The 27,139-nt window shown below is 46.9% G+C and overlaps 1 protein-coding gene across 2 annotated transcripts in view; it reads right to left on the reverse strand.

Annotated features, from left to right (window-relative positions):
* LOC119446629 (urease subunit alpha-like) overlaps positions 1 to 19,619 on the reverse strand; it is a 110,841-nt gene extending 91,222 nt beyond the window's left edge. The window contains exon 1 of one of the 2 annotated variants that reach the window (XM_049664267.1): positions 19,497 to 19,619. In XM_049664267.1, coding sequence (XP_049520224.1) covers positions 19,497 to 19,502 — 6 coding nt within the window. In that variant the 5' untranslated portion in view covers positions 19,503 to 19,619. The remainder of the gene's footprint in view (positions 1 to 19,496) is intronic. The other variant, XM_037711113.2, reaches the window with a different exon arrangement.
* Positions 19,620 to 27,139: the final 7,520 nt, after the last annotated feature.

Consider the following 27,139-nt stretch of genomic DNA (forward strand, 5'->3'; position numbering starts at 1 on the left):
ATTCCCAACAAATATGATGATCGAACAGAAAAATTCTTAAGTCTAAAAACTGGATGGAATGATTGACTGGCCATACTTGTAGAAGCCATACTTGTAAAATTCTGTAAGAGTCTACCTAGTGGACTGTCCATTTCGGTGGCCGCACCTTCCTGCACATCAAGCAGCAGCGAATCAACGGCCGCCGAAATGGACAGTCCACTAGGTAGACTCTTACAGAATACCGCCCCTGATCGCTGAAATGCGCCAGGTAGAAAAGCATCCGGAAATAATGCAAGTTCCTCATTAATAGCAATATAGTTAGCTGTCCCATAATCTCTGATAGTTTTGAACCATTTGCATGTTTTTGGATGTGTAATAACTAGGTTGAAGTTCAAAATGTCGTGGTCGCTAAGACCAGGTAAGTGGGTGACTGAAGGGACGGCGTCATTCACTGACATCAGAACAAGATCTAAAAGGTACGATGAGCTTTGTGTGGCACGTGTGGGCAAAACAACTATCTGTGATAGCCAGCACAAAGAGATACTACACTCGGTTGATAAGGGATTCGAGAATGGGCACATGGCAGACCAAACAATGTTGGGAAAGTTAAAATCACCCATAAGTAGTAGTTCAGCACCAGGATATTGTACAGTAACTTGGTTTAAACAGTCGTGAAGGCTTTCACTAAATGATGCACTGCTCGATGGCGCGCGGTAACAAACACCAATAATCATCTTTTTAAAGTTCGTGCACAAGCAACACCATACTGCCTCCAAACCACTAGTAATGGGAATGGCAAAACTACTAAGGTTTTCGGTAACTGCAAGTCACACCGGCACCAATAGAGTTAGTGCGGTCATTGCGATAGATTTGATATTTTCTATGGCACTGTAGCAATTCAGTGCTGGACACCTCGGCGGACAACCATGTTTCAGTAATGGCTATGACATCAGCGTTATAGTCATCGATTAGACTACATAATTGATCTCTTTTTGGCTTCAGACTATGTATGTTTGTAAATATAGTACAGCTAAGTTAGTCTTGCATGCTTTCTTTGAGTCGCCACCCCTAACGCTTCCCTATCGCTTTTTTGTCTGCACCACACGTCTAGATCGAAGGGGAGGGGCAGACTGCTCGCTTCCGTGGTTATTCGATAGACCGATTTCTTGAACAGAATCATCGTCCACGTTGTAATACCAAGATTTCCTTCCAGTAAACAGTTTCGTATATCGCAATTGATAAGGAACCTGAAGGCTTTTGCCAAACTCGGCCAGTTTTTTCCTGGCAAATCGTGTCGCAGGGCAGAAGTCTTCCCTTATCGACACAGACGTTTCTGTGAACTCCGGGCGTTTCTGGAGGATTTGTTCCTTTGTTTTATAGGCGGCAAATTTAACAATCAAGGGGCGCTTTCGACCAGCGGAAAAACGACCAATCCTGTGAGCTCTTGCAATGTTGTCACTGGTTATGTCAAGATTTAGCCTTTCATTAATGATTTCTAACACTTTTTTTCTCAGACTGGGAAGCGTTCTCTGAGGCATCATCCTGTATTCCATAGAACACAAGATTTTCGCAGCGGGAGCGGTCTTCTGCATCGTCAAGCCTTACACGCAAGTCACTCGACACTTTCGCGAAATTTTGCACTGCTTCGCGTAATTCATTCACTTGGCTCTGCAAATGATCAATGTTTGCCGTCTGGCTTTCAACTTTGTCAAGCCTTTCACTGATATCAGAGATCGCCGTAGTGACTGTTTTATGCTCAGTTTTAAGCTCAACAATCGCGTCAGAAATATTTTTTCCACATCTTCCATTCTAATAGTCATCTGATTTAGATATTTGATAGTTTGAAGGTTCTGATTGTTCCTTAGGGGGACCGGGGTTACTTTCTACATCGCCACATAACATAAGCAATAATGAACAGAATGGCGCAATAACGGCTTCTGGGCATGGAAGCACGACAATGAAAGCATTGTTAGACTTAAAACAAGAGTAGGTAATATTGCAACGATTACCAACCTGCAAGAATAGCGGAAAAGTGCGTAAGCCCTTCATTCCGCACGTGCTTCTATGCCCACTGACGAGTGATTTCGCAGCGCCGAGGTTTATCTGTCCCGCCACAGGTGATGTTGATAGCGTTGCGGCTGCGCACTGATGTTCCAGTCTGGAAAGCAGCGAAGTGCACGCGTACTGATGATGCAAGCCAGAAGTTGGCCCGAAAGGTAAAGCCTGAGAACTCAGGCAAGGCACTTGTGTAGTCAAGATTTCTTCGGCGAAACATCCGTCGAAGGCAGAAGCCGGCGGGTTGCCGCAGAATTCCATGTGAACCACCGGAACAGCGATGCTCCCGCCAAAAAGGACAGGAAGCCAAAGAACTGCAAAAAGAGCAGGTAAGCGCGTAAGCCCTTCATTCCGCACGTGTTTCCAGGCCCAGTGACGAATGATTGCGCAGCGCCGAGGTTTATCTGTCCCGCCACAGGGGATGTTGATAGCGTTGCGGCTGCGCACTGATGTTCTAATCTGGAAAGCAGCGAAGTGCACGCGTACTGATGATGCAAGCCAGAAGTTGGCCCGAAAGGTAAAGCCTGAGAAGCTCAGGCAAGGCACTTGTGTAGTCAAGATTTCTTCGGCGAAACATCCGTCGAAGGCAGGAGCCGGCGGGTTGCCGCAGAATGCCATGTGAAACACCGGAACAGCGATGCTCTCGCCGAAAAGGACAGGAAGCCAAAGAACTGCAAGAAGAGCGGAAAAGTGCGTAAGCCCTTCAATCCGTACGTACTCATGCATGCCCACTGACGAGTGATTTCGCAGCGCCGAGGTTTATCTGTCCCGCCACAGGCGCTATATAGCAATTATTCTGGCAAAACACTTTTATCTAGCAAATATTGAGCAACAGAAAGCTGTATCTGGAGCTCTTCATGTTGCTCTACAATTTTCTCATTGACACTTTTCATCTAAGTATAATATTTGAGAAGTTTATTAATTAAGACTAATTATGTAATTAGGCGGAATGCAAATAAATAATCTCAGTATCTCCAAGTGACGGCAAACAACATTACCTCGGTTCGGTCCAGCTACATATGGTACTTGCATATTTTTAAATCTTGGTGCATCATAATTGGGGACACCCAGTATATTCCGCAACAACGAAAAACAGCGCGACTCACAATGGGCCAAGAAAGGTACGCGACACTGTCGCGCTTTGTTCTTTGGTTTCCTGTGTGTCGCACTATTATTTGCCGTTGTTACTGCCTCCACAGCACTGTCTTTGAAGATTCAGCGGCCGTGGCGTTTCACTGCCGAGATCGAGGTCGTGGGTGCAATCCCGGTCGCGGCGGCCGCATTCCGTTGAGGGAGGAATGCCGAAACGCTCGGGTACCGTGCCATAGGGTGTACGTGTAAGAAACCCAGGTGGTCTAACTTAATCCGGAGTCCTTCTCTACGACGCGCCTCATAATCGCATCGCGGTTTTGGCACCTAAAACCCGAGAATTATTTCTGGCTCTTACCGTTTGAAGCAGATGGCGTAACTGTTTGTAATAGCGACGTACATGCGAAACAGCCTGACGAACCCGACACTGATATCTGACTGGTTGCTCTAATTATCAGCCTTGTGACGACAGTAACGAACATTAATTACCGGGACAATATACAAACCAGCACGCTCGCGCGCATCGTCATGATGAATATAGCGTTTTAGCATAGTGTTATGTATGTTGCGTACGGTTACCGCCGCTGTGCCGTCCATCTCCCAGCGTTAGCTCACGCCAGCTAATCTTTTTCGTGCGTTCATCTACGTATATAGCACGATTTAGCTGGCGCGCTCGAAGCTGAGTGGCAACCGTGGCGGTGCGTATATACGTGATTGCGGTATCCTAAAATTATCAAATAGATAAGCGCCCATGTGAACATGTGACACTGCGTGGCACAATAATATTTTGTTTCATCCCAAAAGTAACCAGCCAGGCATGATAAACTGACAGATCGTCCGTAATGTAACTCGGGAAAGCGACCTATTGCCTATTGTGCGCTTTCTCCACCAGCGCGCACGGGCCAAGCGATGCAGTAAAGCGCGTTTTTCTGCACAACACCGAGCACCCGCAGGAAAGCCCCAAGAATCGTGAAAGCGAACGCAGCTCGGAACAGCGCAATTTCTCGCGTGTGAACGACGCGTGCGCGTTTGACAGCGGTTCGCCTATACATGCGGGTGTCACTGAAGGCGTTTGGTTTCTGTTGTACTATAGCCACGTGGAGCCTAACCACCATAGCCATGAATGGCGACCACGTTCTGGGGCTGAGCGGACTATACAGAACCCACGCGAGCTACATTTTGTACATTTCGTATGCCACTGAAATGCAGGTGCGCAAACAGGGGCACAAAGAACGCATTGACACATCTTTAAGACGGATCAAGGGGATCGCTTCCCGAAACCGATGTAATGAAAGCGTGTTATAGCATTGTCGCTTATATATTTGCAACCATACTGCCGACGCACCTTACTTTGGTATAACCCGCATATATCGAACTCGGATATAACGAATTATCGTGTATAACGAACAGCTGTCAAATCCCCTTGAAAATGTTTGTGCAAAATTTTTATTTTATATATCAAATTATTGATATATTGAACTATTTCCGATCCCTTTCGAGTTCAATATATCCGGGTTCCAGTGTTATTATGTAGAGGAAAGAAGCTATTACTCGACCATTCGCGTATCGCGTGTGCAGATGGCGCCGTGGGCGCGCCACGCATGATGCTAACGGGGCTAAAATTATCCTCGCGCGCGACGTTCAGAGAGAAGCAGGAGGGAAAACATTTATTTATCACCATATAAATAAAGCTTAAGTTCAGCGTGCGAGAGTCCACCGTTGGTCAGGCGGCCAGGAGACCTGGGGCCCTGGCAGAGAGGCGCAGCTCGGTAGTATCTGTTTGTTCATCCGAGCAAAAATGGCCGCGTTTGAGAGCTGGCTAGGTCATAGTGGGTATAATTAATCAAAATCAAACTGGTGCTCATCAGGAGTTGTAAGGCCTACAAATGCGCATTATATTGCAAAAATGTCACACTATAGCTGCATGTAACAAACAATTCAAACTGATGTTTTCAATATCGCTCTAGTACCTAATTTTGACATGCCTGCCGTAACTATAGTAATTAAAAAGATAGTCAATTAATCAGTACAAATATATTAATTAGGCAGAACACAAAAAATTGGAGACGCTTCTTCGGTTGCTACTAAACATGCAATTGGTTTCATCCGCATTTCATCCGCATCGTTAAAAAAAAAAAAAAAAAAAAAAAAAAAACTCCGTGCATGATAGCTGAGACACCTGGTATAATATATATTTCAAACACATGCCTATTGATGGTCTGCGCTCCTGTGTGTCTTGTCTTGCCCCAAGTTTTTCTTTCGCGCAATGTCCATGAAGTCAGGTAATATGTACCAGCAAGCTCGGTTTAAAATCCTTCTTCAGTGTATGCTGATGAAGCATTCTCACACCTACACCCAGACACGGCAGAGCCCACCGTTCAACAGCGACAGTGGTTGAGGGTGCTTCTTGCAGATTTCGTGGCGTCTGTCTTAGGTATCATCGCCGTCGTCGTGATCATGATCGGCATCACGTTCACTTGGCTGTCGAAGAGGTCGTCGGAAAACTACACTTGTCCCATCCAGGATTCAATAATGGGTTCGCGACGTGTGAGCCGTCTGACGTCACCATGCCGTCGTGACGTTGTCACTGTCGACAGGCCAGCCATGGCCTACTGTATTTTTTTTTTTTTCAGTGTCTACCCAGTGACGCCAAAACCATCGTTCATTTAGAGGGCACCACTTTCACAGTAATTGGTTACAACTTGTGGGGCATGCATGGTTAGGGTAGCACCAACATTTTTTTTCATTTGTGTGCCTTAATACCAGGTCTCTCGAGGCACCCTGCTTTCACAGCGCGTCATGCGAAAGCAAACAAGCGGCAGCAGTGCCCGGTGGAAGTTGTCCATGCTCTTCCACTAACGGATGTAAATGTCTGAGAACGTGGCCCCTGACTCCCATGCATCGCGGAGCGACTTGGGCAGGCATTGTAAATCTACAGAAAGCTATGGCCCAGCTTGAATTGAATTGAATTCTGGGATTTTACGCGCCAAAACCGCGATTTGATTGTGAGGCACGCGATAGTAGGGGACTCCGAATTGACTATATCAGGGGAGCTTTAACGTGCCCCCAACACACGGGACACGGGCGTTTTTGCATTTCGCCCCTATCGAAATGTGGCCGCCGCGGCCAGGATTCGATCCAGCGACCTCGTGCTTTGCAGCGCAACACCTATAGCCCCTAAGCCGCCGCGGTGGGTTATGGATCAGCTACCCCTGTTCCAGGAGTCATATGGCACATTTTCTGTGTGATGTGTTTTTGTCACTGATCTCGGGGGCGTGCGGGTGTTAAGAGATGGGATTGGAAGACGCATGACAACACAGCAAGCATATTTTTAATCACACTCAGATTCAAAACTCAAACTAAAAATAAAGCTCACAAACTAACACACACTAAACTAAAACACAATAAACAAATAAATGTTCACCAAAATACAACCTAGTGAATCCATAAACATGCCCTTAATTTCCTCTACGTTAGTCCTGGGCGTTTCTCGCACGAGAGTCTGGCAACTCTGGCCTACTGTTATCTCCCTACAAGAATAAATCTCTCTCACTCAGTTCCGTCACTGTTCCTCATATTTTCCCGGCGGCAATCTCGATGAGCCTTTCTCTCTGTCGTTGCTCTCGCCAGCCCTCGCTTAATCGTAGCTGCCTTCTGATCGGTCCATCAACTTGAAGTCCAGCTTGGTAGAAGTCCGTAACCCGGTCGCTGGCGCTGACGTGGCTGCCGTAGATACCGACGACTCGCGGTTCCGTTGACCTGGCCTAGTACGTGGCTGGAGCTCCGGTAGCTGCCGCTGACGTGTCACGCGTCGGGTTAGGCCTCGCGTCTTGTTCGTTCGGGTTGTCGCTGATGCCGTAAATTGCCGACGACTCGCGGTTCCGTCGACCTGGCCGAGTGCGTGGCTGGAGCTCCGGTAGCCGCCGCTGACGTGTCACTTGCCTACTGAAGTGTTCTTCGCCCTCCGACGATCTGCGTGGCGGCCCGGTGCCCCGGTGATTATCGGTTGAACGGGCTTGGCCGAGGAAGAGGGATTCTCGAGAAGACCGGAACCACCGTGAGCAGCAGTGGCCGGTCCCAGGAGCTTCGTCCGGACGTCTCCGAGGACTACAGTTACGCCTGGGCCTTGCCAGCCTCACGACTTCGTGGCCGGGTCCTCCGCTCTCCCGTCGTCAGAGCATGGCTGACGAGGCGACCTTCCAGCTCAAGAGCCACGTCGATAATACTGCTTCGATGCTTCTGCCTCGCGGATTACGCCTCGGTTCGCGTGCCTCGAGCGCTCACGCCGTTCGGAACGCTCCGCGATCTTTGTCGTCGTCTTCTCTCGCCACGGGCGGCTTCTTACATGTGACAATCGGATAGTGCTAGAAAGGAATCAAACCGTATACTTCTCGAATGAGCAACTGTTTTTCCAATAATTATAAAATAATTTTCACATCCTGTAGTATATTCGCAACGTCAGCAAGTTTCCGTCATTACAAAGCACATTATTGAGTATTGTCCATTAAAAGTAGAAATAGAGGATTAGGAGCAAATAAGCAGTTTGTTCGCATACTGGGGACTCGTTTGTGAGTACGCATGATGGTGGTTTACCTGGAAAAGTCTTACTCCCTAAGCGACTATACTATGTAACTTCAACCGCCGTGGTTGCTTAGTGGCTTTGGCGTTGGGCTGCAAAGCACGAGGTCGCGGGATCAAATTCCGGCCACGGCGGCCGCATTCCGATAAGGGCGAAATGCGAAAACACCCGTGTACCGTGCATTGGGTACACGTTAAAGAACCACACGTGGTCAAAATTAATCCGGAGCCCCTCACTACGGCATGCCTCATAATCAGATCGTAGTTTTGGCACGTAAACCCCCTCCTCCTTTTACTGCGTAACGTCACGTCTTTCATATCTTCTATGGCCACCAGGATGAAATTTATCGCACGTTTGCTCAGATATAATGCTTGATCGCGCACAGTTGGCTATTTGAAGTATGAGAAAACTATTAGAAAGATATTCGTATTTGCGAATATTGACTATGCGATTTAAAAAAAAATCGCACAGGGAATCTTCTATTCATTATTCGAATATTCGCGCACTCCTACAACTTACTTGCTTCAAATATGCTCTGCAAGTGGACGGGCTTCATCAAGGACGACGCCACGTGGCTCAACTGAACGACCCTGGCATAAGAAACCGATATGTACCACCTGCTGTGGACTCGCCCAAGAACACCACATATACCCAGGAGCCCTTGCTCAGGCGGTCTGGTCTCTACAGTGACCGGCATGCTGACCTTAGCGCGTTGGTTCAAAATGAATCTCACGACAGAACATTACTGCACGGCCTGCGCGATGCGGAGTTGTATCAATAACGCGATTGCGTTAAAGTCCCCGTGTCGCCGAAAATCCGGCGTCGGCGTCCGGCGTCGGCGGCGTTGTCCGTGTGATAAAAATGATCCCGAACCACGCATCCCGACGTACGGAGGCCTTCCGCGTGGCGCATAGGCTTTACTGAACTAATTGAATTTCTCAAAGTAAAGTGCGTCAGAAAATTCGTAAAGTACGACTTACACACAATCTGCAGACATGATAGCGTCGGACTGCAATTTGAATATACGAGAAAACGTAATTATGTTACGCGGAAAGTCAAACACGAGCCCCTTTTCCAGCTGCCGTTTGAGGTCTGTCTTAGTGGGAGTGTCTTGCAACACCATCCAGATGGCGCTCGCCTCCGTGGTCGCGCTTGCACCCGCCGTGCGGGGGAAATAAGAAAGAAAAAAAAAAGCAGAAAGCTCGCCTTCCTGCATATATAGCGTTCGCCGCGAGTGTTTCCATGTAAACATGGCGGTTACGTAAGCTGCAGTTGCCGGGAAGCGTGAGAAGCAGTCAGGGATCTTTGAATGCTATCGCGTTCCAGTCTTAAAGGCGAAGCTTAAGCGTCCTCCAAGTTTATTATTTGCTGCTATGTCTTAAAGCAGTTCATCTCGAACTTAAAAAAACAAAACAAAAAATTGTGGTTGATCCCTCTTATATAGGAATCGGTATAGAACACGAAAGTGAAACGTGTCTTCACAGAAGTAGTGTAATGTTTATTGCACATTGATATATAATGTCTATTGGTGTTTTGTGGCTAAAGCGCCCTTAGGCGTTGATGCACCCACGCTGACGCCTGGTGGCACGTCTCCCATCACGACTACCAACGTCGATGACCATGAGCAACCGTCGTGCATATGGAAGCTGCACTACGCTGCACACGCTAGCACAACGCGAAAGACGAAGCACGTAACTGACACACTAATACAACGCGCAAGACAAAGCACGTAACTGAATCGTCACCGAGTCAAATCAGCGCGTACAGCGCGTCGTAATTGCAGCCTCCGCGATCAACTTCAGAAACATTTTCAGAGCTAATTGCGGAGGCCACGCTCCGCTGTGCTGAGTACGGTGAACGCCACCTAGGTGGCGTTGGTAGTGCTTCTTGATGCCAGCGTCCCTTCGAATGCTGGCATCGAGGCGTCGTAGTGCTGAGACCACCGAAGCGTTCACTGTCGGTGCGCGTTAGTGTCATAATGCAGTACTTCTCTTTTCTGCTCGTAGGCGGCGGCACCGCCCCGAGCAAGAGCGCGGGTACACGGAGGAGTGTTAGATATATAAGGCGCGTCTGTGTAGCTCTCTGCAAATGCGTTTGTGGCGCAATGGGTTAAACGCTCGGCGATCTATCGTCGCGGACCGAGAGGTCGTGGGTTCGATTTCCAAATTTTGCATGTTTGTGGAACTTTTTCTTCTGGTTTCTTTCTTTGTATTATGTTCTATGACGTATTTCCATGACGGAAATACGTCAGTGAAGTCTTGGTGGACCCCGGCATAAAACACTTTCGTGTTAAAACAAATAAGCCAACGCAATATAATCGCGCTGCATGCGCCGCGCCAGACGTGCAGGTTCAAGAGAGAGCGTTTCACAAGCGAGACAGATTTTTGCATTTTGAGCAGTCACCTGCTCGTTGATAACACCACGCTGAGCGAGCACCTAGCGCAACGCAACGGCGGCAAGTGCTGACAAAAACGCCCCGCAGTTTTTCAGGCCACGCCGCAGGTGCCTGCAGGGGTAAAGCTATAAACAGCCAGCCACCTCCCCGGCAAAACAACTTGCGGCGGCTGTTGCTGCCCAAAGTCACCCCTTCCAAAATTAGTACTCATTTTGCGCACACTCTTACAGAGCGTGCGCGTCATGACAAGTGTATATGGTACGTATATCATAGCACGCACGTATGATGCAAACATGACTGCTCTTGATACGCTAGCGCTCCAACCGTGCAAACACCGTAAACGCCGTCAGTACATATGAGTCTCGATATCCTTCGATACCCTAGTTCCACTCTGCCTCCTACTTTCACTGCTATTCTTTCGCTCAGTTAGCAAACAATAAAGCGAGTGACCGCAACATAATAAATTAACGCGCATGTTAATCAAGCAATTCAAACATCAAGGTGATAATAGGAAGATGTATGTACGTCGCTCCTGACAACCACATGAAGCCGACGGACATAGAAGTCAAAGAAAGAAAATTACCCGCGTTGTTTTCATTACTGATTAAAACATAGAAATAATAAGGAAAGCGGAAGCAAAAGCGGAAGAGAAGATAAGCAAATCAGAATTTAACACCGCGAACTTTTTTGGCTTCTCACAATTTTTTTTCTCCTAGGATTGAACAAATTACGGCGGTTTTCCACTTGCGCGGTTGAACCTGGGTGGCAGTTTAACTGCAACAGACACAGTGCTGATTTTTTTTTTTTTTGCGCGGAAATTAAATGGCTCGTCGTGATGCGATTAGTGAAAACGTGTGATCGAAATGAAGACATAATATTTTTTGTTTACTTCTTAAACAATGGGCTAATGAAAGAAAGAAAAAGCAAAGTAGTAAACGAAGGTCCCCCTTTTTTTTTTTCCCTTCCGTTGTGTCGCATACAAGGTCACCGTTTTTCACGAGTACTACCATCGACTTTCTCCTTATCAGTCACCCTCTTGTTCCTCGGCTTGATGTTGAAATCTTCCCTCATTTATTGCGGTGCCGCAAATACAGAGGCCTATCTCACTTGCAGCGGAACTATTTTGTCGTCACCTCTCACTGGGACCTCAATTAAGTTGCAGTCCTTTTTTTGAACGCATCATGGCAGTCAGATGACACGCGAAATCGCGGGAGCACTCTACATCAGAAAAAACATCTGAAAATTGCACATCAGTGCCTTCTATTTACTTGTTCGCTTGCGAAATAGGTTTGTTCGATTCGAAGGTGTTGTTGGTTGAGTGCACGCGCACCCGGGTTAGCCTTTTAGAGCGATACCTGTTACGGACTCACTCCACCTCTGGTCGTTTTGATGTCCCGCCGGTGTCGCCGCTGGAATCGCAAAATCATTTGCGAGAAAAATGACAAAGAAAAGAAAAATTCTCACTGTGCCGCCAGGATTCCAACTTTCGCTCCCAACGGGACATGTCTTTCATTTTACCGGTTTTCATTTTCTCCTTCTCCCCTCTCCCCTCCTCTTTTTTTTTCTGTTCTGTTTCTCTGTCTTTTTTTTTTTTTCCTTCGCTCCCGTTCGAACAGCCTATCATTTCCTGTTTCCCGGAAGATGGTCCTGCGGTATCGCCAGCGCGTACTTGCATGTTTGCAACCGTTTCCATTTTTATCAGCTGGGCTTCTAAGGCTAGCAGCAGTTTCCCTACCCGTTGCCTCTCTAGCTATAACAAATACACACCGCCACTCTCCCCTCGTTTCCTTTCTTTCTCATTCATACGCCCCAGCTCTCTCCCTCCCCCCCCCCTCCTTTTTTCTTTCGTTTTTTTTTTTTTTTTTTTTTTTTTTTTTTACAACTTGACAACTGCTTTCACTCGGCGCACCGGCTTATTTCTCCCCCATTGAGGGTGGGGGAGAGTCAACTAGGCGTACATAAAAAAGCTGCTAAAGAAAGCATTTGCTGTCCTGACGAAGACACGTTCCCTTATAAAAAAACCGCTTAACCTTGCACTCGGCCGCGCAAGGCTTGAAACAGCGAAGCTGGGCGATCGTAGCCCAGCATTTTCCGGAAGTGTGAGCGTACTTTTCATCTTATTACTCACGATGATGATAATGTCTTTTCGCGCGTCTCGGACTTACGGCCGTCACTGCACGTTGCATAGCGCAGCTTGCAACACCGACACCGCGTTCCACCGCGTTGCAATGCCGACAACGCGTTCCAGCAGACCCGCTCCGTGAATGCGTCTCTCTCTCTCTCGCTCTCATTTTCTTTATCTCTCGCCCGAGCATAGCGCGCCAAACCTTTTCTTCACCTCGCAGAGCATTGGCACTAGTGCATGCGAACGCGCCAGCTGTGGACGAAGACGACGACGCTCGAACGCAATCATATGGTTCGCATAAATGCATGTTCTGTAAGCAAGGGAAAAAAAAAGTTGGTGTATAGCCTAGTGGTTACGGACGCTCTCCTTGGGACTCTGGGTATGCGGGTTCGAATCCCGCCTCGGCAAGAAAGTTTATATCCCATTATTTCTTTCTTCATTGCTGATGATGATAGTTTCTTGATATAAACCACAAATTACGGCTGGCTTAAACAGCTTCGCTGTTAAAACGTTGTTTTCAACGACATTCCTGGCGCTACACCTATTAATCATTTCAAGCACTCTTTAAGCAAGTTTGATTATTAATCAAACCGCCCTCTTATAGTTGGCTAATGTGGCTGTTTGGGCGTGTTGGTAAGACATCAAAACATCAAGCACCCGGTGCGCGTCCACGGTGAAAGAAGACGGGAGACACGCAAGAGCTAACTTGCAACGTCTGGTTGTGCGCTTAAGGTTTTTAGTCTTGTAGCTGGACACAGTCACAAGATGTCGCTACGAGCTTTGCTGTATTGCCGCCCACGGCTTCGGTAACCCGGTAGCATATAGGGCAAACATATCCCACGCAGAAGGGGGGGGGCGCAGCGCTACACGCCTATTGGCTCTCGCCGCAGGCCACTTCCGCCAGCATGGCGGCGCCCAGCGCAACGTTGGCTTCCGAGACTTGGTTTGTTTACGCGACGCTGGTCCGGCGACGCACGCTGGAGAGCGGCCGCTGTATCAGCTGTAGCAGACGGCAGCCGGTAGTCGTCCGGCCGCCGACGATGCGAGCGTCCGCTCTTGCGCAAGCGGATTCTGCTCCCGTTTGTGCCCCGGTGCCGCGGCGGAAGCCGCGGTGCCGGCCGCCGACGCGAAGCGGCGGTCGTTGTGGTTCCGCCGCGGCACCGGGGCGCAAGCGAGAGCAGTATCCGCTTGCGCAAGAGCGGACGCTCGCGTCGCGTAAACCAAACCTCAAGTCTCGGAAGCCAACGTTGCGCTGGGCGCCGCCATGTTGGCGGAAGTGGCCTGCGGCGAGAGCCAATAAGCGAGCAGCTTTGCGCCCCCCTTCTGCGTGGGATATGTTTTCCGTATACGCAACCCGGTAATCCGTAAACGGTGAGAAGTTTACGAGCAAGCTAAAGCTCTTCATGAATGAACAGAACGCAGTTTTAGCTCGAAAATTGTTTATTTCGTAACATTCCATCATGGTGTAAAAAATGTCCGGTTGTTCGTGGAGACGTTATCTAGGGGACTTCATCGCGGCGACGGGTTTCCGGCCTTTCCACACACGGTGTCCGATACGTTGCACTAATAGCCACTGAGATCAACGATTACGAAGAAGCTGATGATGATGATGATGATGATGTAACCTGTCGTTAGTCGACTAGGCGGCCGCAACAGCTGGGAGCTCTGCGCGCGTATGGTGAGTCACCCATTGAATCAACGCATATGCCATTTCCGTCGCTGTTATCATGATCACCAAGCTTGTTATTATGCTCCCCGGCAAAAAAAAACTAAAATGAAGAGAAATAAAAATCGCTAGGAAAGAAAACTTCTGTCCCACCATCTTTGGTTTCGATTGCGCGTCGGCGACCTCTGCGCGTCTATGAATTTGCCTTGGTGACGTCTACGCTGTTTTCGAGCGAAAGCTCTACTATACGCCATGTCTCGCAAGATCCTTCATCGCGTCGCATTGACCTTTAGCCGCAAGAGCGCTAGTGTGGCAGGTGTGACGTTACGCCACGTGATCTGCTGCGGAGAGGCGTCGCAGCTGCGCTCGCATGGAGACACCGCTGCGCTTCAGCGCAAGCGGCAGGCTGAATCCAATCATCTAGTAGATGAATAGCTAGACGGCAGGCTGCGAAATCTCAAGCAAAGGCAAAGGTGGCTGCTGAAACACCGAAGCAAAGGGAAGCCATATTAGCACGTTATAGAGAAGCTTACCAATCGCGGAAGCGTGCATTTATGAAACACTGTGCGCATAGTCTTTGCAAAACCAAACAGACCTTTCGTTCGTGATAACTAGGTTTACAAGAGTTAAACCTCGGCCATTTTTCATCGATTTCGCCACACCGTCATGCCATCGGTGTGTTATCTATAGCCTGCAGCTGTCGTCGCCAGGCTAACTAAACCATTCTTACGCGACACTTGAGGCTTTCGTTTCATTGACCTCACACTTTTTTTATTTATTTATTTTTATTTATTCTATTAAACATACGCATAACTCATGGCCTGCGCTTTAGGGCAATAACGACACTTTCCACGCCAGCCGCCTAAAAAGTTAACGCGATAATTTTTCAAAACCATGGTTCGCAACAGACGCATTATCAGCTTCCGCAACGGTCAGCGCTGGCATGTTTGTGCCATCTTCTCCGTGCTTTCTTAGCACATGCAGTGTTAAATTTACGTCACCATTATAGGGACTTCACGAAAGAACAACGGCACGACATCAAGCGAGTACAATGCACATCACACGTGAGAACGCGTAGTGGTAGAGAGAGAGAGAGAGAGAACAAGAAACGTAATGACAGCGGGGAAGCATATTAACGGCATCCTATAGTATTTCTACACTACACAGAAGCGCAAAATCAGTACGAGGGTAAGCCTCCAGCGACTGCGACATGTTCTTAAGCATTTTTTGCTTACTGCAGCTCCTGCTTTCAAGAATCGCCGTCCATGGCGGTGATGCACACGACGCAATAGGTCTGCACCAGCTTCGTGATAGCCTGCGAGGAAACCATGCGTACTACCGACAGCAGGATCATCGCTGGATTGTGAAAGATCGCTGCATTGATAGCCGTCACATCCTGCGCATGGCAACGTCGATAGCGTCATGTGACCTGAACAGGGACTGCAACAAGACGTATACCCAGGGCGTTCCGGCTTCTATGGGAGAGGCGGCAGCGACTGCGACGTGTTCTTAATAAAGTACTTTTATACTTACTGCAGGTATTGGATCCTTACAACAATGCTATATAGATAAGCTTGAGGCAATACAGAACTGTACCACTACATTTATAACGCAACAATACCCATGAAAAATAAGTGTAACAGGAATTTAAAAAAAAAAAAACTGTTGGAATTGAGCCACTCCATGCGGAGATGGAAAAAGTGCAGGCTTAAACTTTTACATTCGGTTTGTAACAGCACAGCTGGAAGGGATAAGTTCAAATAGCTAAAAACTCCACATTAACGTCTCCTGCAGGCGAGACCATATATAGTTGTAAGATACGGGAGATACAACGCCGCGCGAAGTACATGAAGTTTTCTTTCTTTCCACAAACAGTTTCGGAATGAAATAGCTTAGCTGCAGACGTTGGGACAGCAGATATTGCTTTATTTTCCAACGCAATCAACTATTTGTGAATGTTACCCTTCTTGTACACTGCCATTATTTACTAATGCAGTATTTACTACATTCGAGCACGTCGGCTTATCACCTCACAGTCTATTCCTTCTTTTTGTTTCAAAATGTTGCTTGTTTGTTTTACATCCCTTGCCACGCGAGGTCGCTTTATCACGTTCAAAAATGATGCAATACAGCAACATATCGTCGCTTTTTCTTCTATTTCTGTGTGCATTACTATGAGACATAGCTATTTAAACGAGACGTGTGTACAGCACATATTTTGGATACCACTCGGAGAAATGCAACCAATACGGTCACAAAGCGGCCAAAGCGCCCCGATTTTGATATTTTTCGTCGCGACCGAGGCGGTAGGCGGGGCGGTGGTGTTATGCTGGCTACCCACCGTAGTCTTAACTGCTCATTAATCAACATTGCTACGCCAATCGAAGCCTTATTCCTGGTTTGTAAAACTTCATATCCACCTGTTATATTAGGTGTATGCTATCGCCCTCCTGACGCTGAACCTTCCTTCATTGTTTCGCTACACGAATTACTTTGCTCTATAACGTCCACACACCGTAACGCTTCCATCATTTTATACGGCGACTTCAACTTTCCCTCCATAAACTGGCTTGATATGTTATCATCTTTATCAAAGAATAACGAAGAATGCGAATTTTTGAACATGTGCCTCACATTTGGTCTTACACAGCTAATCTTGGAACCAACGAGACTTACTGATAAAAGCGCACACATACTAGATCTTTTGTTGACGTCACACCCTGATAATGTCTCGTCACTAACAATTTTACCTGGGTTGAGTGACCACGTAATAGTTCATGGTTCCATTCATTGCAAACTATTACTCCCTAAAGAAGAAAAGAAATTATTAACACTGTACGATAAAGGAGATTATGGCAGCATGAATAGAGACCTAACTGAGTTCTGCACTTGGTTCCTAGTTGATTTTCTGGATAGATCAGTTGAGACAAACTGGCTGTTGTTTAAAAACAAAATGCCTGACCTAATTAATAGATATATACCAACCATTTATGTTACAGAGCGCGTATCGTCCCCTTGGTTCAATAACAACTTAAACGCCTGAATAATAAAAAGAAGAGACTTTTCCGAGCCGCCGAAAATACTAACAACGCATGCGCTTGGGAAAGGTACCAGGTGGCTGAAAAAACATTTCAGCACTGTGCAGCGGAAGCCAAGCAACGTTTCCTTTCTACTACATTGCCTACAATGTTGCGTAATAATCCAAAGCAATTCTGGAAAACAATTAAACCAGCCCACCATAAAACTGTTTCTTTATGCGACGATCACAATAACCCTCTTCCTGAAGCAGTAGTTCCTGATGTACTTAATGAAACTTTTTCTTCTGTATTCACTCTCGAACCGAATGATGAACTGCCCAATTTTTCTGAATTTAGTTACCCTACTATGCCCGATATACAAGTCAGCCCTCATGGCATCAGCAAACTCATTGACAATCTTAAATTGTCATCTTCTGCAGGCATCGACGGAATTAACTCCAAGGTGTTAAAAAATACCAAGCATAGTACAAGTGTCATCCTGTCTCACATTTTCCAACAGTCCCTGTCATTAGGAGTGGTGCCACAGGACTGGAAGGTGGGCAAGATCATCCCAGTCCCAAAGAAAGGTACTTCGTCATCACATAATAGCTATCGACCGATTTCATTAACCTGTGTAGCTTCAAAATTAATGGAGCACGTCATTTATTCGCATGTAACCAAGTTTCTAATCTCTGTTGACTTCTTTCACCCACAGCAACATGGTTTTCAAAAAGGTTTATCTTGTGAGACCCAGCTTGCATTATTTACTCATGACATCAGCTCAAGCATTGATCGCAATATTCCCATAGACGCCCTGTTCCTCGACTTCGAGAAAGCCTTTGACAAGGTACCACACAAACGACTATTCCTTAAGCTCTCACACCTAAATCTTAACCCCTTTGTCTTCGACTGGCTGTGTGACTTCCTACACAACAGGCAACAGTTCGTCTGTATTAATGGCATACTTCCTCATTAGCGCCTGTTATATCCGGAGTTCCTCAAGTTACCGTCCTCGGACCATTACTTTTTCTAATCTACATCAATGACCTACCGACAAACATCTCCTCCTGTATTCGACTTTTCGCAGACGATTGTGTCCTTTATCGTCCTATCCATAGCTTCCACGATAACATTTCCCTTCAAAAACGATTTACTAACTGTTGAAAACTGGTGTAGAACTTGGCTAATGTGTTTAAATATCAAGAAGACTTCGCAGATCTCATTCCACCGCCGAGCTTCCTACCAAGCACATAGGTACGTCATTTTTGGCTCCGAATTATCTTTAGCTTCATCGTACAAGTACCTTGGTATCACAGTGACTAATGACCTCAGCTGGTCACATCATATAGGAAGCATAACAAATGAAGCTAACCGTGTCCTTGGCTATGTCCGGCGTAACCTTAAGTTTACCCCTCCTCACGTAAAATTGCTAACGTACCAAACGTTCATTCGTCCCAAGCTGGAATACGCATGCGCAGTTTGGGACCCGTACCAGATTAACCTACAGAAATCCCTTGAGTCTATTCAAAACCGTGCTATTAGATTTGTCTTCTCAGATTATTCATACTATTCTAGCGTCACTTATCTAAAACATACGGCTAATCTTCCCAGTCTTGTGTCACGCAGAAAAATAGCGCGCCTGTCCCTCTACCACAAGTTTTATCACTCGTCTCTTGCTCACTCGATTATCGTACCTGCTCATCGCCTTTCGCTCCGCAACAGTCACTCTAAGCTGTATACCCACCACCTGCGCGCACTACTGCGCACCTCAACTCATTCTTCATTCGAACAGCGAATGACTGGAATCATCTGCCCACCGACGCTGCGCACCACTCCGACCCGTGCCACTTCAAGTCATTCATCGAAGAACTCGTACTAATGTAACCCACCCCTCATGTAATACCCCATACCAGGGGCATTTGAGGTATCAATAAATAAATAAAATAAAAAAAAAGTGGAATAATAAAACATAGACTATAACTACATCCTTCGTTTTGAATAACATTCACGATAGCGACGGCGATCAAGTTGACGAGAAAATTTTAGACATACAGTGCAAACCACTCAGCCTTTTAGCAAGCGCGCAGAATACGTTTGATAACTTCGATGTCGCTGCATTTCACGAATCAGAATGTTAATGTTGCGCTGTTCTTTGTGTTCAATAATTGTATCAGACTCCAGCACGCTCCGTTAACGTTAAGCTCAATGAAACGACTTTTCTTATATTAAATTGCTTCGCGCCATTACGCGATTACAGTCCACAATGCAATGACATTTATCCGTCAACAAAGCACAGGCTTCTTAGATGCTGCCGATTCTCTGGAATACATTTAAGGCTCGTCCAAAGCACTTTCTTCTCAGAGCGTACCGTGAAACGCCCATGTCATCGCACTTAAGAATTGGAACTGGTAGCCCATGCACCAGGCACGGAAACCGACCAAACACTCCGCCAGACCACGGCCGCTCGACCTAAACACACAAGACGGACTCTTTCCCGCCACGAACAGCGGAATACGGAAACAAGTGAAGCCGCGGAGCCGTTCGAAAAGGTAGTCATTCTGTGTACAAGGGCTGTGACGTGTGTTTCGTACCTTCATTCGCAAGTCGGCTGCACGCGTCGGTCTTGTAGCAGCAGCGAGACGCGACCTTTGTTGGCATATTCAACGGTAGCTGTCGCATCGCGACGCCAAGCAGGTAGAACCGCACCAGACTACATCGACGGCGCCTCGAAGCAGACTGGGTATTTCGTCTGCTCTCCGAGGCGCGGCGCCACAATCCAGCCACAAAATAATCAGTTTTGTTCGTCACAGTATGGTGGCGTCATCTATGTGGAGTCAGGTCAACTATTTTCTCTTTTTCCTTCAGACGTGTTGCTTTTTGTCGTTTGCTTATCACTTGTACGCGTTTTCACGTCGCTTAGCGTGGGTGTTCTGTGGCTTAGCCCTAGTAAGGCCGAAAGGCGAGTCAGGCTGTACGCCCACATTTGCCGGCTTCATGTTGTTCATCTTTTCTTACTGCATCCAGAAAACTGCCTTTGAGCTCGGTATATTGACATATAAAACAAGAAAATAGAAAAACATGGCTAGTCCTCCTCGCGAGTATACTACACCTTTCTTTCTATGATGCAGTTCTGGAAAAAAAGTCTTACAACAAAAATGAAAATATAATGAATGCACAAAAAGACAAAACCTTTTTTTTTTTTTTTCGCAGTCCTGGTAGTTGTCAACGGTCCTGCCCTCCTGACGCCCTCAGGGAACTGCTCGTGTCAAGGTAAAGGCCATACATACATAAAAAATAATAAAGATAGAAAAAGAGGTTTTGTTTCATTTCTCCATGTAGAGCTTTTCGCCGCTCCTTCTTCCCAGGGTTTTTAGAGGGGACTTCCTCGCCGAGTGGTTCAAGCTGCATCTGCCGCTGTTCGCTTGGGTTGTTCTTTCGCTGTCGCGCTTTTCTTCGCTTGTTGCTTGTCTCCCTTTTCTCAGACAAGTGCTCTTTTCTGCGTCAATGCAGCAGACCTGGGCAAACGCTGCTTCATTTCCATTCTTCTTGACGTCCCTAAAGCAACACGCGGGAGCGCCAGGCAAGCCGATTTGCAAGGCCGGGTGCATCGTGGCCAGTCGTGGCGGGTTCTCGAGAACGTCGGAAAACAGGAAGCATTAAGAGAGCTGTACATCGCCTTTTGACACGCCGGTACATTATTCTTTTCTTCGTTTCGTGCTTTTCGCGCTTGCAAACCCGCTGGGCAAAAAGCCGTTTCTCTGTATATACTTCGACGACAAAATAGCCTGCCCACTTGAGGTTGCATCATCGCGCTTGCGTAAATTCTGCTTCTGCAAATTCGGTGTCCACCATTCATAAGCTTACAGTTGTGTTTATGTATGTGTGTTTGTGTGTGTGTGTGGGGGGGGGGGGGGGGGGGGCTGGTATGTGTTGTAATTATTACTGTTATTATACTAACTCAAGAGGACATGGTCGATAGCCCACTTCTGTCAAAAAAGTTGGAAGCTACCCGGTTACTGTCTTAATCGACCAGGCAACAAGCGAGGGCAAAACATTTCAGCTATCTATCCCAAATGAACATGTTTCTGAGCTAATCAGCTCATGCTTACAGCCTGCAGGTTAAAACAAGCGCACGACTTACTCAAGGACGAAAAAGGGATCAACCGACTCAGGTCTGGCGCTCATTGGTACAGCTGACTGGCTTGGTTTGGTTTCGCTTCGTTCATTAAAACATATTGAATTACCGGTCATATAGGTACATGTGTTGTAAGTTCAGGAGGAGGTCTCACAGCAAGACCGTTATGGGGCGCCTACTGTTGAACAGTTAATGTATAAAGAAAATAAGCACCAGCAAGCAACAAGGGTTAAGCAGCGGAATACAAGTATTCACGTACAAAAGAGGAGGTCTCACAGCAAGACCGTTATGGGGCGCCTACTGTTAAACCGTTAATGTATGAAGAAAATAAGCACCAACAAGCAACAAGGATTAAGCAGCGAAATACAAGTATTCACGTACAAAACATCAATAAATTAGAGAATAAGCACCCGATACAACAAATAGAGTGTAAACTAAGAGATAAAGTTAACGCGTAATACAAAAGTACAGAAGCATGAAAAGTAAGCAGTTGACATGAACAGGAGCAGTTATGAAAGAAACCGGTAAAATATGTAGTAGTACTTTATTGGTGAATGCGCATATAGTAATAAATTCCGACTACACAATACAGCTGTAATGGTTCTCCTTTTTTTTATCCTTGCTTTCACTTCGAACACTTTTTTTTAACACTGCAGAAACTACTCGAATTACATCCCTACAGATGATTTCTTTGCCCAAGCGATCATCATTTGCAAACAAAACAATTTATTTAGTAATTAAACTAATTGCATTATTTAACGTCCTGGTTGCCAACTTTATGGCACGTGCTTGGATAGGAAAGTTGAACGTCAGTCTAGTTACGTGTTTCTGCATTGCAAAATGGCCATGTAGACCGAAAGAACTGGTACCCGCCGCGGTGGCTGAGTCAGCTAAGGCTTTGCGCCGCTGAACTAGAGATCGCGGGATCGAATCCCGGCCGCGGCGGCCGCATTTCGGTGGAGGCGAAATACAAAAACGCCCGTGTGCTTGCGTTGTAGTGCACGTTAAAGAACCCCAGGTGGTCGAAATTAATCCGGAGCCCTCCACTGCACGGCGTGCCTCATAATCAGAACTGGTTTTGGCACGTAAAACCCCAGAAAGAAGAAGACCGAAGTAACTGGCGTCAAATTATTCGTTCCATTTACCCGATTTACCACGCGATACCGCTAAACTCGGCTCTCTCTCCAACGCCTGTTTGACGTAAAAACGTGGCGTGAAATGATCTCGTGTTCATTCATTGATGCAACGACGACTGTTTGACCGCAGTAGACCCTTCCACTTGTGCGCGTTATTATGGCAGGTCTGTTCGATTCGACTGCACCACCTGAACCAGTTCACGAGGTACTAAGCACTTTGCCATTCGTCTCATTGGTGCAGCAATGACGCCCTCTGAACCACTCCATTCGTTTCAAAACGTACAGGAAAGGTGCAGGTCTGGTTCACAATTTTGCTGCACCCTCTCTACTTTCAGTGCCAACTTGGTGCAGACGTACTACAGGTGCGAAGCAGCAGCACAACAGACGTCACAGCATACGGGCGAAAGCGCCATATCTGGAACCCCATTTATACGCGTCTGCTTTTTCTATACGCAAGCTCGGGATGTATTTATATTTACGGCTCAGAAGCCGATAATACCTGCGGTTTTGGACGTCCCAAACTTTCGCACTTACGGTGGCAAAACATAAAGCCTGCACTGCGTCTGCACCTCGGCATTCGTTTCGAGTGCGTTGTGTCTGCACCACAGAAGTCGGGCTACATCTGAACTTGCCGTACACCGCCGTGCACTACTTCACAGTGGTGCAGGAGAATCGAACGGACCTTGCATTGTGAGACATGTTCACTCGCGCTGAAGGAAGGACGGAATTGGCAGGAAGGTGGGGTCACTCCTTCTTGCATAAACACGAAAACGTGTCTATAACGAATTGTGGTTAGACGAAGCGTCACAATTGATGTCGCTACCAGAGTCCGCCAACCCGGTGTTACGCACACGCCATTGCGTATACCGGACACGCTAAAGCATCTCTGTCTACTGTTATTATGGCTCTACTAGTGATTGCTACAGGGCTGTGCGAATATTTGAAACTTTCGAATAACGAATCGAATAGTCCCCTATTCGATTAGGTCTTCGAATCGAATAGGTCAGTGACTATTCGGTCCTCGAATCGATTAGTGAATGCGAATATTTTTCGAATACTTTTCGAATATTTTAGAACGTCAACAGCGCCCAGATAAACATAAAATTGGAGCAAACGTATGCTAAATTATTACTTCGTGGGTACAGTATATATATAGAGATAAAACATAACAACTTGCGTAGTGGAGCAGGCTACGTCACTTAGGTAGCCGTACTTTATAGACTGTACAGTGACCATTCGCACTCTCTGAAGAGCCCTGTGCATCCGCAGTATTGGCTTCTTGTTTGGCTTCTAGCTAATGCTGCATTTGTGCTTTTAGTTAAAAACGCTTCATAACGTACTTCGTAATAACAGAAACTTGCCAACTCTAATAATACTGGGGTGTGAACATTTTTTTATGATGCTGTTCATTATTCGAAAACTATTTGAAAAGTATTCGATTATATTCGCTTCTGGAACTATTCGATTCGGTCTCAAAAATCACTGTTCGCGCACCCCTATATAGTTATTGCTATGAAGCATGCGGGTGCGGTGATGTTTTACTGTCTCAAGGATTGGCCCGCATTACAAACAATACCTCTATGAGGACATACATTTGTCCTGGCATCAGAATCGGCACAAATCATCACCTTTATTACACCATCTCAGGCATCAGCCCCCTGGTTTTCTAGGCCAGACAGCCATCCACGAAAAGCGGGGATGGCCGTCTGCCCAGAGGGCAACTAACCGCTACAACCCGATCGTCACTATACCCCAAAGCCCGTGCCTGCCTTCCCCGCGCGATCACTAAGCTTTTCCCACGATGGACATTTTTTTTTTTTTAATATATAGTAGAACGTAGTCAGTTCCTAACGGCTGAGGTCTAAGGCCAGAGTAATCTTGAAAGATAGAGACAGCCTCCCGGAAAAGTTCTCCGGACCGGGAACAAATCATTGTCCGATGAGTATTTCTGTTAGTAAGGGCTCCTGCAAAGCAGTAGTCATCGGCTATCGTGACTTGTGACGAATCCCCCAGGAGGCACCGGTGAGGCCACGTTGCACAAGAAGGCAGCATAAACTTCTAGTTAGTCGCACGAGAGTCCTCAACTTCCCTCTTCCAGCTGCCGGTCGGAATTTGGGCCCATAAACGGCAATAAAATTCCTTCCTCCTCCCTGTCCCAACGCAGCAGGTGCAGGCCGCCTATAGAGCGCTCTGTTCGTTCCTCGCCTCTCTTCCAACAACCGAACGCGCGGAGACGCATTCGCACGCTTTCAGGGGCGCCCGCCGCCGCCGCCTCCGAGCGCGCGTGCGCACGCGAAGTGCGACTGCCATTTCCTCTCGCTCGCACCGCGGTCGAGAGCCCCAGCGCGACAGCCCCGACGCGCGCGACTCAAGGGCCCCGCATTCATTCGCCCGCGGCAAAATCCAATGAAAGGGACCCCCCATCCACGGCGGCACGGGCTTTGGGCACTGCCGCGCCCTCTCTCTCGCTCCCCGCTCGGCCGGACGAAGGAAGAGACGGCGCGGCGCAAGAAAACGGCTCCTACGGCTCGACTCCAGTCGAAGAGCGTCCGCGCGCCGTAACGGACGCGATCATTGTGCTCCTCTAAACGGCCCCGATGCATCGCCGGTGCGCTGGAACCACTTCGCACTTTGCCCCCACGACAAAAGTGCGAGAAAAATAGCAAGAACGAAAGAAGGGTAGGATAACCGGAGAAGTAATTTGGTTTGCTCTTTTGCGGTGGAGGAAGGGAACGTAGAGATGGAACAATAGAAGTACTGCAGGCGTGCGGTTACAGTGTGGTATTATGGCCATTCTGCTGTTGCCGTTACCAATGCCACCTGTCAGCGACTGCGCACGCGCAACTGGATGGAAACGGCAGTGGTAGCGGCAACACTGGAACGGTAACACCATATCATAAAACACTCTAGTCTTTCGCACTCATCATCATCATCAGCCTTTATTTCTGTCCACTGCAGGACGAAGGCCTCTCCCTGCGATCTCCCATTACCCCTGTCTTGCGCTAGCTGATTCCAACTTGCGCCTGAAAATTTCCTAACTTCATCAGCCCTCCTGGTTTTCTGCCATCCTCGACTGCGCGTCCCGTCTTGGTATCCATTCTGTAACTCTATAATGGTCCACCGGTTATCCATCCTACGCATTACATGGCCTGCCCAGCTCCATTTCTTCCTCTTAATGTCAACTAGAATATCGTCTATTCCCGCCTGCTCTCTGATCTACAACGCTCTATTCCGGTCTCTTAACGTTAAGCCTAACATTTTTCATTCCATCGCTCTTTGTTTGGTCCTTAACTTGTTCTCGAGCTTCTTTGTCAACCTCCAAGTTTCTGCCCCATATGTTAGCACCGGTAGAATGCAATGATTGTGCACTTTTCTTTTCAACGACAGTGGTAAGCTCCCAGTCAGGATTTGGTAGTGCCTGCCGTATGCACTCCAACCCAATTTTTTTCTTCTGTAAATTTCCTTATCATGGTCAGGGTCCCCTGTGAGTAATTGACCTAGATAAACGTACTCCTTTACAGACCTAGAGAGTAGAGGCTGACTGGCGATGCTGAATTTTTTTTTAATAAGTGTATTTAAGGAGAGGTTGGTGCATATATGTGGCGCCGGCTACTCCTCTTGTCTTACATGATAGTTGTCGTCGGAAAGTTGTCAAAAATCACAGAACTGGATTAAAACCACATGTACGCAGATTCACGTACTAAGTCTTAACTGCAATATAAATAAATGTTCGCGCAACAGAAGAGTTCACATAACATAAATACAAAACCGAAGTTTTCACACGCAACACATGAGTTCACAAAGCATAAATATTCACAAAACCAAGATGTTCACAAAGAAGATATTGGGCACTTGCGAATTGAATCCCTCTTGAATTCCGCGCTCTGAATGCTGAATTTTTGTTCCCTTGTCAGGCTATTGAACATTATCTTTGTATTCTGCATATTAATTCTCAACCCCACTCTTACACTTTCTCGGTTACGGTCCTCAATCATTTGTTGTAATTCGTCCCCATTGTTGCTGAATAGGGCAATCTCATCTGCAAACCGAAGGTTGCTGAGATATTCGCTGTTGATCCTCACTCCTAAGCCTTCCCAGTCTAAGAGCTTGAATACTTCTAAGTCATTGGAGAGATTGTGTCTCCTTGCCTGACCCCTTTCTTGATAGGTAACTTTCTACTTTTCTTGTGAAGAACCAAGGTATAGCTGTGGAATCCTTGTAGATATTTGCCAAGATATTCACGTATGCCTCCTGTACTCCTTGATTACGCAATGTCTCCATGACTGCTGGTATCTCTACTGAATCAAATACCTTTCCATAATCTATGAAAGCCATATAGAGAGGTTGATTGTACTCCGAAGATTTCTCGATTACCTGATTGATGACATGGATATGATCCATCGTAGAATATCCCTTCCTGAAGCCAGCCTGTTCTCTTGGTTGGCTGAAGTCAAGTGTTGCCCTGATTCTATTGGAAATTATCTTAGTGAATATTTTATACAATACTGAAAGCAAGCTAATGGGTCTATAATTCTTCAATTCTTTAAGTCTCCCTTCTTATGGATTAGTTAAATGTTGACGTTCTTCCAGCTCTCTGGTACACTTGAAGTCGTGAGGCATTGCGTATAAAGGACCGCAAGCATTTCAAGCATGATATCTCCTCCATCTATATCGTCTTTAAATAACTGAGCGGGATTTTAGATCTTGCTGTCTACACGTTCTGTCAAGGCCAGAAGTCTAGAACTATGATGCACTTAGAAACCAGACAACAGTCCAGCTTATCGAAGGCAGAAAAAACATACAGAAACCATCTGTTTCCGCATAGAGAGGGACACTGTGATATGTTTCATCATAACCACATACTTCCAAAGTAGAGCTGTCTGCAACAGGGGCGCAGCCAGGGGGGTTGTTTCAGTGTCAGACCATGCACCCCCCGAAATTTTCTGAGCGCTGCATACCATCA

Source organism: Dermacentor silvarum, chromosome 3 (genome assembly GCF_013339745.2).
Source record: "Dermacentor silvarum isolate Dsil-2018 chromosome 3, BIME_Dsil_1.4, whole genome shotgun sequence".
In the NCBI taxonomy this organism is placed as follows: domain Eukaryota; kingdom Metazoa; phylum Arthropoda; class Arachnida; order Ixodida; family Ixodidae; genus Dermacentor; species Dermacentor silvarum.